General features: G+C 31.4%; 1 protein-coding gene across 1 annotated transcript in view; it reads left to right on the forward strand.

The window, feature by feature from the left end:
- LOC129216836 (integrator complex subunit 11-like) overlaps positions 1 to 13305 on the forward strand; it is a 40963-nt gene that overhangs the window by 16028 nt on the left and 11630 nt on the right. Inside the window, exons 7-13 of the mRNA XM_054851053.1 lie at positions 1377 to 1550; positions 2903 to 3022; positions 3433 to 3528; positions 5392 to 5514; positions 6206 to 6295; positions 8393 to 8555; positions 11398 to 11514. Of these exons, the coding sequence (XP_054707028.1) occupies positions 1377 to 1550; positions 2903 to 3022; positions 3433 to 3528; positions 5392 to 5514; positions 6206 to 6295; positions 8393 to 8555; positions 11398 to 11514 (883 nt within the window). The remainder of the gene's footprint in view (positions 1 to 1376; positions 1551 to 2902; positions 3023 to 3432; positions 3529 to 5391; positions 5515 to 6205; positions 6296 to 8392; positions 8556 to 11397; positions 11515 to 13305) is intronic.

Here is a 13305-nt window from a genome sequence, read left to right on the forward strand (position 1 = left end):
CTTTTATATTCTACCTAAATAAATTAATAAATAAAATTTTTATTCATTGTGAAATGAAAAGCCTTTGAAATCAACCTTTATTGACTTTGTAACCGAAACTTCCTGGATTGTCAGAAAAAATTGCTGGTATAAAAAAATAAAGAATTTCGTAAAAGTATTAAAAGGCTAAATTAACTGTTTTCAGCTTAGCTTAGGCATGTTAAGAAAAAATTTCAAAGTGCAAAAGTAATTTGTAGATTGATTGATTAAAATTTGATTTTAATGAAAAGCAAATGTTGAACACTAATGTAACCTTACTAGTATTGCCATATTTTAATGAGGGGTTTTTTTTTGGGGGGGGGCTGGGAGGGGTAGTAAACTTTTTGTAGGGAATGTTACTTTATTTTCTCTCTTATGAAAGTAGAAATTATAATAAACAAAAATAATCTCATACAGTATACTTGCTAGTAACAAAGCCAATAAGATGCTTGGGTTTATCAATAGATCTATTTCAAACAAATCTAAAGAAGTTCTTCTGCCCTTGTATAGAAGTTTGGTAAGACCTCATTTGGAGTATGCTGTTCAGTTTTGGTCTCCTTAACTTAAGAAAGATATTAATGTATTGGAAAGGGTTCAAAGGTGGGCTACAAGGCTAATAAATGGACTTTCTCACTTAGACTATGATTCCAGGCTTAGAAGGCTAAAAATGTAGTCTTGAGCAAAGAAGAGACCGAGGGGACATGATTCAGCTGTTTAAATTTATTAAAACGAAAGATGTTACGGGGCTAAAGTTTAGCACTGAAAACAGGACAAGGGGTCATTGTTTTAAGCTGTTTAAATCTCAGGCTAACATGGATGTTAGGAAAAATTATTATTACAGCAGGGTAGTGGAACCTTGGAACAGCTTACCAGAAGAGGTGGTAATGAGCAAGGGAGTAGACAGTTTTAAGAGGGCCATTGATCTTCACTGGGGATTGTAAATTGACTAGGACCAGTCTGGCTGGGCCCAGAGCCTGTTGCTGGTCGTCACTTTTGTATTTGTGTTTTCTAGATCAATTCAAGGAAAGTCGAAGGAACTAGGTTGTGTTGAAGTTATATTAACTATTGACTAATTACTTTTATCAATTATCTAAATTTATGAGCAGTACTTTAATGTTCCACAGCATCATTATCAATAAAATCAATGTGGCCTTAGGTTTGATTTTTTTTTTCTTTCGCTGTGCTTCTAGTAACTTCATCAACTCATTATAAAGAGACTTTGCTGTTTTTTTCATTTAAAATCAAGTTATGCAAAATAAGGTAACTTTACCTTAGAATAATGAGTGTCAGTAAGTTCACGATTGCATCAACTGCTAAATTTCTATTCTGATCATTGTTTTTTCTCTGATCCCCTTCAGGGAGACTTCAACACCACCCCTGACAGGCATCTGGGGGCTGCCTGGATCGACAAGTGCCGTCCAGACTTGCTGATCACAGAATCCACATACGGTACCACCATCCGAGATTCCAAGCGCTGTCGCGAGAGAGATTTTCTCACCAAAGTTCACGACTGTGTAGAGAGAGGTGGTAAGGTATGAGGTCTTTTGTCTTCCAATTTAATACTTTCAGGGCGGAGTTATTTCAATGGGATATATCCCTCTGGGCGGAGGGCTTTTGGTGCTTTTTGAAACTAAAGAAAAAAAAAATAATTAGAGTATGGATTTTATATTTTTTTTATACTTTACTCTTCAAAATGTTCTTATTTATTATGAAATTCTTAACAAATGTACTACAAATTAAAATGTGATTTGATTTTTTTAAAATGCATGTTTAAAATTTAATTAAAAAGTTCCAAGTAAGACAAGATAATTTTTTTTACAAAGCTTTGCGTAGACTCGGATAAAAAGTCCCCCCAATGAAACATATGTTACAAATTCTGTAAATAGTAATTATTTTTTTGATTAATTTGTTGTAATCTGGCTGAATTTGGCGTTTATTCCGTTATTTTTCATCTAAAATTATCTTAGTAACGTAACCCGTAAATAGTTTCTTGTAATGTACATACAACCCCCTGACATTCGACTGAAGTATACGGTCCCCCTATTTTTTATTGATAAGATTCGTGAATGAATAAAAAGAAAATACGAGAAGCATTTCAAATTTTGTGGAAACTTCTTTCGAGATTTGTAAATAGCCACTGCCGACGGGGGAGTCAGTCTCGAGTTAGTTTTTGCTTGTGAATCGTGTCAGGGGTGCTCTGGAGAGCATGTAGTAGCTCTGTTTTGTGAAGCCTTTGAGCTGTATTTTTGCATATTTGGATGTAAATACGTGTGTGACCGTTGAGTTTTTGGTGTTAATTGATATTTGCTTAATTGCTGATGATTGATTCAGAGTTGTTAACGATATTTCTTGTACATAGTTGTAAATAAATCTCCTGTGTTTTCTCAAGAACTGTGTCATCATTTAAAGAAAGTTTGAAGTTGTATCACGAACTCTTAACAATATTAAAATTTGCTGCTTATAGTATTTTCACAGTACTGATTTTCACAACGAGTTCAAATTCCTCTCAAACTTATAATGATTTGAGCTTTGATTTTAGATCTTTTCATAAACTTTCAACTAATGACATTAGATTGAAGACTGTAGTTTATTCTCAAATATTACTTTCAGTGTCTTTACAGTTTACTTTTACAGATAACTTTTGATGTGAGATCCTAACAACTTCCAAACTTGAAAAAAATGAATAAATAAATAAATAAAAACAAAAATATTTTTAAATGAAATTATTCCACGATAATTGCATTTCTAGAGAACGTTTTTAGTTTGTTTGCATTTTAAGAGCATTAAAGCAGTTTTCCTAGCAACTTGAAATCAGGTTACGAAATTCACAATGTTATAAGTTGACTTAAGTTCATAAAGCAGCTTTTCTCTTTTTCTCCCTCAGGTGTTGATTCCGGTGTTTGCACTGGGCAGGGCCCAAGAGATGTGCATCCTGTTAGAGACGTACTGGGAGCGCATGAACCTCAAAATACCCATCTACTTTGCTGTTGGCCTCACAGAGAAGGCAAGTTTTTAATATTGTTCTACATATACTTTCTTTTAAATCTTCTGCTGAATTTAATATGAGTTTGAAGTTTGCAATGATGTAAACTAGGAACATCATGCATTATTTCGTATGAGTATGCAAGCATGTCAGTTTTTCTAAACGTGGCAAAAGAATGGAAGATCTTCCTTTTAAATTCTGCAATGAACATTTTCATAATAAATGTTAAAATTATACTCCAGTAATGTAACAATTTGCACTTTCAATCTACGTAAGTAGTTATGAAGTCTGTTAAAACTTGAAGGTAATGGATATACTATTTATGCATATTTGTTGACATGTGTACCAAAAGTGAGTTGTGGCAATGATCTCAATTTTTGAATAAAGGTATTATACTGACTACAGAATAAATTCTGATTTCTATTTTTTAGGCTACTACATTTTACAAAATGTTCATCACATGGACAAACCAGAAAATAAAACAGACCTTCGTTCACAGGAATATGTTTGACTTCAAGCACATAAAGGTTAGTTTGTGCTCTTGTATTTATCTAGGAAAAGTATTTGAAACTAAACTTTTCAGTTTCTTTCATTTAGAAAAATGTAACAATATTTATTTTCAGACTAATAAGTTATTGTAATAGAAATTAGTAATTTCTTGATAACCATCAATTTTAATTATATTATTTTTTACCACAGTTTTGCACATTTTAACTTAGGGAAAGCCAGGAAATATGATATTTTCGAAAATGTCCGATATTTTGATATATATCAGATATTTTGATATATATCCGATACTTTCAATTAGCACAAACTAAAGTCTTCAAAATAGTAAATGCATCCTCAAATCACTCTTTATTTTCTTGCTTTATTGCTACAATATGTAAACTTAAAATTAATGTTTCTTTCATTATTTTTAAGTCAATATCTAATATTTCATTTTACAATTCTATCAATTTTAATGGAGTTAATTTAGCATTAGCTGTTTTACTCATTTTTCTTCTGTGAGAAGACATCTTCTTTTTTTTTCTGAGCAATATTTAACATTTAATTAGGCACTTTTAATATGAGTTAAAATTGTTTCATTACTAATAATTTTATGAGTATAAAATACTAGTAAAAATGGAATATTATTTTACTTTGTTATATTAATGATGTATTGTACATCATAAAAATATAGAACATACCTTTTTGGATATTTTTTATAATAAATTATTATAAAAAATAATTTTACTTTGATTAATATACTTTTTATTTAAAATACATTGTTGAAAAAATAAATATCAAAATATCATGATATTTTCAAAATAAATATTGGATATATATCGTGATATATATCATGACATATATCAACTGATATATATCGGCGAACCCTGGGGAAAGCATAATTGTCAAATTTCTTGGAGCAAAAATTTTTATTTTCTTCTTTCCCTCTTTTTAAGCAGTTTTCCCTGGAGCAATAAGCAATAACTGAAATATTTACCTGCGTTGTTGGTCAGCTATTTCTCCCATTGTGCTGCTAAGACAACCAAATGCAAGCTGATGATAACTTCTATGGCAGACCTGAATTATTAAAATTTTTCGTTGCTGGTGACCAAATTTAGTTGCCATTTTTTTATCAATTAGAAATTTATTTTTCTTGTGAGTTGGTGAACTGGAAATGTTGATCACAAGTTTTCATATTGGCTTCCAAACTAAAAAGTACTGTGAGTTTCTGACACTGGAAATTAGTTTACGGGGATAGAAGTAATAATGGTTAATCACAGGGGCGGATGCAAGGGGAGGGTGTTGCGTACAAAATAGAAGGATGTAGAAAAGCGTGAAAATATATTATGACTCATTGTATTCAAATACTTTATTAATAAAATGGAAGTGTTTGGTTTAATCTTTTAAATGTATTACTTATTTGTTGAAGTAAATATTATTTGAAATAATATTTCCTTTGATTGCTTCTGAAATTAACTAAGCTCTACCAGGGGCAGATTTGGGACTTTTTATGGACACCCAAACAGTTCCAAAAAAATTTCCGTACCTATAACTCTATACTTTTCAGCATGATCCCCCCCCCCCCCTAAAATGCTACTCTGTATCCAACCCTGGTTAGGCATTTTATTTAATCGTCAAAGAGTCATTACATTACCAAGTGGCCAATGACAAAATTTATCTTCAGGTTAGATTATTGGTTGTCTAATCTGGAATAGTTCTAGAAATTAAAGTCAATTATAAATCAACTCTCTCACTTCATATCTAATAGGTCATTGGAATGTTAGGGCCTACAGAAAAGAGACCGGTGGTTCACCAATAGGTCACAACCCACAGTTTGAGAAATGAGAATCTGATTGTATTTGAATGACACCTTATTCACAAGTGCCCTCTTTTTCATTCCACAGCCCTTTGATCGTGCCTACATAGACAACCCTGGTCCCATGGTAGTGTTTGCCACTCCAGGCATGCTTCACTCTGGGCTCTCCGTTCAAATTTTCAGGAAGTGGGCCCCAAACGAAAACAACATGGTATGTACTTGTGAGTATTTTTATTTTTCAATGAGGATCTGTGTATCTGTTCATCAATTATGATGCAACCAGGGTTCTTAAGGTCATTGAATGGCCTTTTTTGGAAATTGATATTTAAGTCCTTGAATTTGTCAAAATTGTTTGGGCTTTTAAAGCTTTTCTCTGCCATCAAATTTCTTCAATAATTGATAGAAAATACTTTGTTTGAAAATCTCTTGTGATTTTACGAAAACTTGTATTTTTCTTGTAAATGATAAGACTTATTATTTTATTTAATTATTTGTTCATTGTTTTAAAATTTTAAAGGCACAACGAATGAAGAACATATCAGAAAATTATTCATTATCTAAAAAGTATTTTTATTTTAGTGTTAAATGAAAAATTAATAATGCAGTACAGAACTCACAATTAGGTGTTACTTTCTAAAGCTGTGCTTTTATAGATTGATTTTAAGTTTTTTGATGCTTGTATGTGTGGACACTATTTTATCAATAGAAACTTCCTGTATATAACTGAGGCTTTTTATGTAACTAAATAAATGTCTTATTGAGGTTAGATATTAAATGTGAACTATTCATTTCTCATCCAGTATTTTTCCAATGTAATTTGTAATTTCTCATTTCTCCTTAACTGCTTGCTATCCAATGCTTTCATATTTACTAGACCATGAAAATGTTATCTGATCTTGCAGCTCATTATGCCCGGATATTGTGTGGCGGGAACCGTCGGTCACAAGGTCATCAGTGGAGCCAAGAAGATTGAATTTGAAAACAGGCAAATTGTGAGTAGGAAATCCTTAACTCTAACGCTCATGTATTTATGGCACAAGTTTTGATTCATTTTTCATTCAAAATCTTTTTTTTTTTGTTTTGTTTTTGTTTTCGACTTTTACAAAGAATTAAACCTTTTATGGTGAACTGTTTATTCATAGCTATTTGAGGTAGTGAGAAACAAAGGGATGCAAGTGGACATTTTGAAGTTTTGAGTAAATTGCATTTAAAGATCAGATCCTAGCTAGGCTTTCATTGAAATTTTTTTCTAAATCAAGCTGCATACCGGAACCTACCAGGGCTACTAGTACTATCTCTTGCCCCAAGGCAGAGGAGGGGTTCACCTACCATGTGTACTGGTTATCTCCAAATTTTTAATTTTGCCACTTACATCCCTTTGCTTCTCACTGCCTCATTTGTGCTCGTTTTATTCAACATTAGTGATTTATTTATTCTTTTTTTTTTAAATCATATATGATATAAACTTAAATCTTTCTTTTTGAGAAACTTTTCTTTTTCTCCCCCTTCTGTTTTTGAACTAGCAAAATGGATTTTTTTTTTTTTTTAAGTGCAACAAACCAAGCAAGTTAAGTTATTTTATTATGCAAAAAGCTTTCACATTATATCTAGTAGGAACTTATCAGTACCAAATGGTTATGTTTTTATACAGGGGGTTATTTTATTTGTGATCTCCCCCCCCCCCAAAAAAAAGATGTGTCGACTGTACCTTAAATAATTTTTCACCATAACATTTTTTAAATATACTTACCTTCATACTTGATAATATTTCTTCCACATTTATGTCAATTCATCCATCTTTTTTTTTTTTTTTGGTTGGTAAAAATAGTAAATTTCAGGAACTTTATTTGCAATGCAAAAAGAAAGGAACCTAGTAAAAATTTAGCTAAAATACAAGAGAAGCTGATATAAAATATTTTGTCAGCAGAAAACAATATCAAATTAAAATGTATAATGATATAAGCATTCCAATAGATAAAGTTAACAATCACATCACACAATGCAAATATAGTAAAGTTTAAAAAAATGATATAATCCATCAGATTTTGAAGTTATTATTATTTTTAATTCTCTATTTAACTTAAATTAATATTACCCATTTAAGATTTTATGATTTATTTTGCTCCCAAAATTTTACTAAGCGTGGGAGGTTTCCCTAAATTGTTATTAGTGTTTCAGTTTATGTATTATACTCATTTGATGCACAACAAGCAATTTATGAAAGTTTCAAAATGATGACAGTTGATAAGATACTAAAGAAATACCTGGTATGATTTTTTTTGTTTATCACTAAAATGTAAACAAAACTTTGGTGCATATTTTTAATCTAACTTATAAGTTTTTTTGTTTTTTTTTGGTGGGGGGGGGGGGAACTTAACTCCTAATGTTTTACTTCTGTTTCTTTTAAAGTCAAATATTTAAATCTCTAATTAAGTGTTACTTATTTTATCCAAGTTGAAACTACCAAATTGGTGGCACATACAAAACAAGTAAAATTGGATGTAGAAGTCTTTGCAATTGTATAACAAGAAACATCTAAAGAATTTTTATGGTGCCTGGTGAAAGTTTCAATGTTATGCCCCTTGTTTCACTGATATATGGTTTTATTAGTTTTATTTACTCATTGTATGAGCAAAATATTTTTAAAATATTTTATTATTTGAGGCAGTGAGAAGCAAAGGGATGCAAGTGGCAAAATTAAAAATTTGGAGAATAACCAGTACACATGGTAGGTGAACCTCATCTCTGTCTTAGGGCAAGAGACAGTACTAGTAGCCCTGGTAGGTACTGCTGTATAGTATGAGTTTCGGAAAAAAATCAATGAAAGCCTGCCTACGACGTAATCTTTATACGCGTTTTGCTCAAAACTTGAAAATGTCCGCTTACATCCCTTTGCTTCTCAATGCCTTATTTAAAAATTTATTTTCAAAATATTGTACAATACTGCCGAGAAAAAACTTTTGTGCCCTTCACTTGTTGTAAGATGACATTAAACTTTACAAAGAATTTTGTTGTCACTTCTCTCAACAGACGCAATGTCCACAAATCTCAATTTTTCTGTGCCTCTACTATATCATTCATGCTTTCAGGTTGAAGTAAAAATGTCTGTACAGTACATGTCATTTTCTGCACATGCCGATGCAAAGGGCATCATGCAGCTGATTCAGCACTGCGAGCCTTCCAAGGTGATGCTGGTTCACGGGGAAGCCTCTAAGATGGAGTTCCTTAAGAAGAAGATCACCCAGGAACTGGGTAAGAAATCATACAAATGTAAGAATATCGTCTCAAAGCAACACTAAGACATCTAATCCCAGGAATAACACTAAGATATCTTGCTATTGCTCTGAGGGGACGATATATTGAAATAAAATTGTTGTGAATTTTTTTTAGTTGTTACACAAAAAAAAAGAAAGTTGCTGAAATTTTATTTGGAGTCTTGGTATTACAGGTTTTAGATTATTTGTCGCAGTACTGAGGCTACATAGAATTAGTACTAGACAGTGGTGCACAATTTTCCAAAGCTTGTTTGAATTCCCAAAATTTTAAATTAGTTGAAAAAATTATGAACTAAAGACCAATAAATAATAGTATAACTATCAAGTGACAGATTTTCTTTTAAAAAAAAAAGATTGTCTGTTTTCTTTTCCTTAATGATTTCTCTCACTTTTTACTTCTACATGCAAAGTAAGGGAAGTGTTGTCAGGGCCGGATTTAGAACTGTGGAGGTCCTGGGGCAACGAAGGAGTGGAGGTCCCTAATCAGGGTTCAAAAAGATCATATTTTCGAAAATATCCTATACTTTGATATACATCCGAATGTTTTGATATATATGTATATATCCGATATTTTCGATCAGCACTTTAATAGTAAATACATCCTGAATTTACTGCTATTTATTTTTTATATTATTATTTTTATAATTTAAATTTTAAAAGTTATGTACTTTTAAGGCTATTTTCATATGATATTTACAATCATTTGCGAAATCTGATAACTTAATGTTATAAAAATAAAACACATATGTATTGATATTGATTGGTTATTAGGTTGGATGTTGTTTGTAAAACTGACTCATAGGTACAAATTACAAATTAAATTAATAAAAAAATATATATTGCCACTGAAATGCTCGATCAAATAAAAAATTGATAGTAAATGTATACTTGCAATCGGGGCTTTCTGATATATCTATAATAATATTATTTTTGTGCAAGCACTCTTTGTAGAAGTACAAAAAAAGTCTGGGAGAAAAAACGTAAAATTTGCTGACCCATGAAAGTTAGGACAGTTTATAAAAATTTTATTGTGGGGGCCCCTTTGTTGTGGAGGCCCCGGGGCAGTAGTCCCGCCTGCCCTCCCCTAAATCCGGCCCTGAGTGTTGTAGAAATGGGGAAAAAAACCACACAAATTTCAAAATTTCCCTTTTAGTCAAACAGGAATTTTTGTTTATAAGTTTTTCAGTAACTTATTACGTTCAAACATATGGGCAGCCAAAATATTCGTTTTTATTGTCCTTGAGTTATTTGTAACAAGTTCTGTCATGGCATCTGTATCTGCCTATATACAAACAGTAAACTCCAGATTATCTGCGGGACAGATTATCCTCAGCCTTTCACACATTCAAAAAATGAAAACGGTTTTTGGCGATGCCAGGGGCGTAGCTAAGGGGGGGGGTTTGGGGACAACCCACCCCCCCGAAAAGTTAGTCTCAAAAAAAAAAAGAGAAAAAGAAGAGAGAAGAGAAAGAAAAAAAAAAGAAGAAAAGGAAAAAATTCCAAGCGATTATACATATACATATATATACATATATATATATATATATATATATATATATATATATATATATATATATATATACATATATATATATATATATATATATATATATATATATATATATATATATATATATACATATATATATATATATATATACATATATAAGAAGTAACCCCCCCCCCCGAAAGTCGGGTCTAGCTACGCCACTGGACGATGCTGAACTAATAATGATGATAAATGCACACATTTTAACTTAACAAGTTTTAAATCTATATATAGACATTCCTATTTCTTACCTCTCTTTTCCAATGACATTAAACCTTGCATGGTCACCAAAACCGGACTAGTTGAAACCCGATTTTTGAATCTACATTATTTACTGAATTAAATCTACAGCATTTACTGATTTTTAGACCTACATTTCTTCTTTAAATTTGAAAGCACATCTTTCTGTATTTAACATACTTTATATGTGTAGAAAAGTCTAGAAATTCATTTTAAACAATTTTGGTTCTTCCACCTATATTTATATTTTAAGACTTTGTTTGGAAGATTTGTCGAAGATAAAGTCTAAGTACTTGGGGTGAGTTTAAATTAGCCTTTTGATTGCAGTAATTTCCTGAAATTGACATGAAAATTCTGTGGACTAATTAAGGTTTATGTAACACTATTTTTACATTCATCTATATTTATATTTCAAGACTTCAGCTACTTTATTCAGAACATGTGGTAGTTATAAATTGAGGCAGTGAGAAGCAAAGGGATGTAAGTGGACATTTTCTAGTTTTGAGTAAAACGCGTTTAAAGATAACACATCCTAGGTAGGCTTTCATTGATTTTTTTTTCTATATCATGCTATACAGTAGCACCTACCAGGACTACTAGTATCATCTCTTGCCCCAAGACAGAGGAGAGGTTCACCTACCATGTGTACTGGTTATCTTCAAATTTTTGATTTTGCCATTTACATCCCTTTGCTTCTCACTTCCTCAGTTGTGTTATTGGCACTTAATCTAAATTAAGATTTTGATGTTTTAAGGTACAGCTAATGCTCAGTCAGCTTTCTACCTTTGAGTGCTCAGGGTGCTTTGCACTAGCAGAAGCTGGTCATAATATCCTCTTCACCATGATTATGAACTCAAAAATCTAATCTGATTCAAATTAGAAGGATTATTAAGAAGGAGCGGAAGGAGCCATTTTAAAAGGGATATTAATGAGTGTGTGTGCTGATCATTGCCCTCATTTTGCTAAAAATGACACATTAGTGGTACTCTTGTTTGTCATCAGCTTGAAAAGTGTTGCTCTCCTTTTGCAGGAAAGGAATGTCTGATGCCGGCCAATGGCGAGACAGTCTCCTTCGAGACCCCAATCACCGTTCCCGTCGATGTTTCTCTCGACCTCCTCAAGAAGCAGATCTACTCTCGGGACGCCAGTGAGTGAATTTTCATAAATCCAAGCGCAATTCAAAAGTTTTGATTAATTTTTTTGCAGAATTTGTTTCTGATTAATTTTTATTCTTTTAATTAAATTTTCAATTATTTAAGGGGGTTTTCTTGTATAAAGGCTTAATTTTAAGATGATTTTACAGGCGTAATAGAAAAAAAAACAGCTAAGTTCACTAGCTGCTGTTTTTTTCCATTCACTATCCATTTTTATGTCTTTTACTAATACTTTAAAAGTATAAAAATGTATAATAGTTGAAAAAAGAATCAAAATTGTAGTTGGAGGAGGCTGGCAAAGTGGGGACTCTAAAAAAAGGGAGAGTCTCCTGATTGACGTGATTCCAATCCTTCAGGTGATCTGAAACATAAAGTCAAGGTTAATTCTTATTAAACAAGGATGTAGAATTGTCTGAATGTAGCCGATTTTTTTTCCCACAAAATGGTGTCTTTTTGAAAAAAAAAAGTTCATTTTTTGGCTCCTTTTTCGAAATTTGGTATTTTTTTGAAAATAATAAAAATCAAAAATTTCAAAAACCCATACGCAGGGACAATTTTGATAGTACTAAGAAAGTCTGTACCAAATTTCAAGTAAATCGATGTATTAGAACATGAGATATCTTGTCAACCGTATCGATAAAACTAGTTTCGAGAAAAATGCTTTTAAAATTTGCAGTCTCAATTCAGCAAAAGAGTTTATTTCAACAAAATTAACCGTAACTCCAAAAATAATTTGAATTTCTATAAATCCTCTTAGAAACTTATTCTTAAAGGTCTAAACTCTGAGAATATGACAAGGGAAAAAAATCGATTTTTTTTTTTGTTTTTTTGAATTTCTAGACTAGAATACCCCCTGAAGGCATTGATTGAGGAATATCTCACAAAATAATTCTTGCTACTATGATTTTAAATATTTCATGTGCTGCTTTCATCTCTGATTGAGTAAAATGTTATAAATGATTTAATTCCTAACTTTCTCATTGAATATGAATAACCTTTATTATTATTATTAGTTGATTTCATTTTGTTATTACTTGTTCATTTATTATTACTATATTTATTTTATTCCTGGTTTTGAAGAAGTAGCGAATAAATTTTGAAAACACTTCTCTGCTCTAAACAATGTAAAACTAGCCTGCGTGCCCGGCGTTGCACGGGCTACTTAAAAAATGAAAGAGATGTCCAATTGATGTTTTTGTATTACTCTGACATCAGTTTCTAAAGCGCTAAGAAGTAAATAAATACGCGTAATGCAAGGTTTGTAAAACACCAGTAGAGCATATTTTTGTCAAAATTCTCTTTAACGTTAATCAGATTCCAAGATAGCTTTAGTTAAAATCCTTAAAAACAATTTTTTTGTTCAACTCTGTTTCACTTAAAGAAATCCAAACAATCTTAATTTAACATGTTCTTTTAACGATACAAACTGTATTTCAAAAATAGAAACAGGAAAGAAAAAGAAAGTTATTGCAATTCGAAAACTCACCCATGTAACGGGAAAAAGTTCAGCAAAATAAACATAATTAGTCGCACATCCTAAATGTATCTAAATGTATCAAAATATGAGGCCAGTGAATGATAAACTTACACTACAATCAATAAACATAGCTAAAGAAACAACTTTTATATGAGGAAAAGAGTTAAGAACGTTGAATGTAAAAAATAAAAAAAGGACAGACGATAAAATAAAGGCTATATCCGAATAGAGCAACCAATTTTAAACTAATTTGAAATGAAATTCTGGATGGAAACGTTGTTTTAAGATTTAGACAGCAGCCAAAAAA

Source organism: Uloborus diversus, chromosome 2, assembly GCF_026930045.1.
Source record: "Uloborus diversus isolate 005 chromosome 2, Udiv.v.3.1, whole genome shotgun sequence".
In the NCBI taxonomy this organism is placed as follows: domain Eukaryota; kingdom Metazoa; phylum Arthropoda; class Arachnida; order Araneae; family Uloboridae; genus Uloborus; species Uloborus diversus.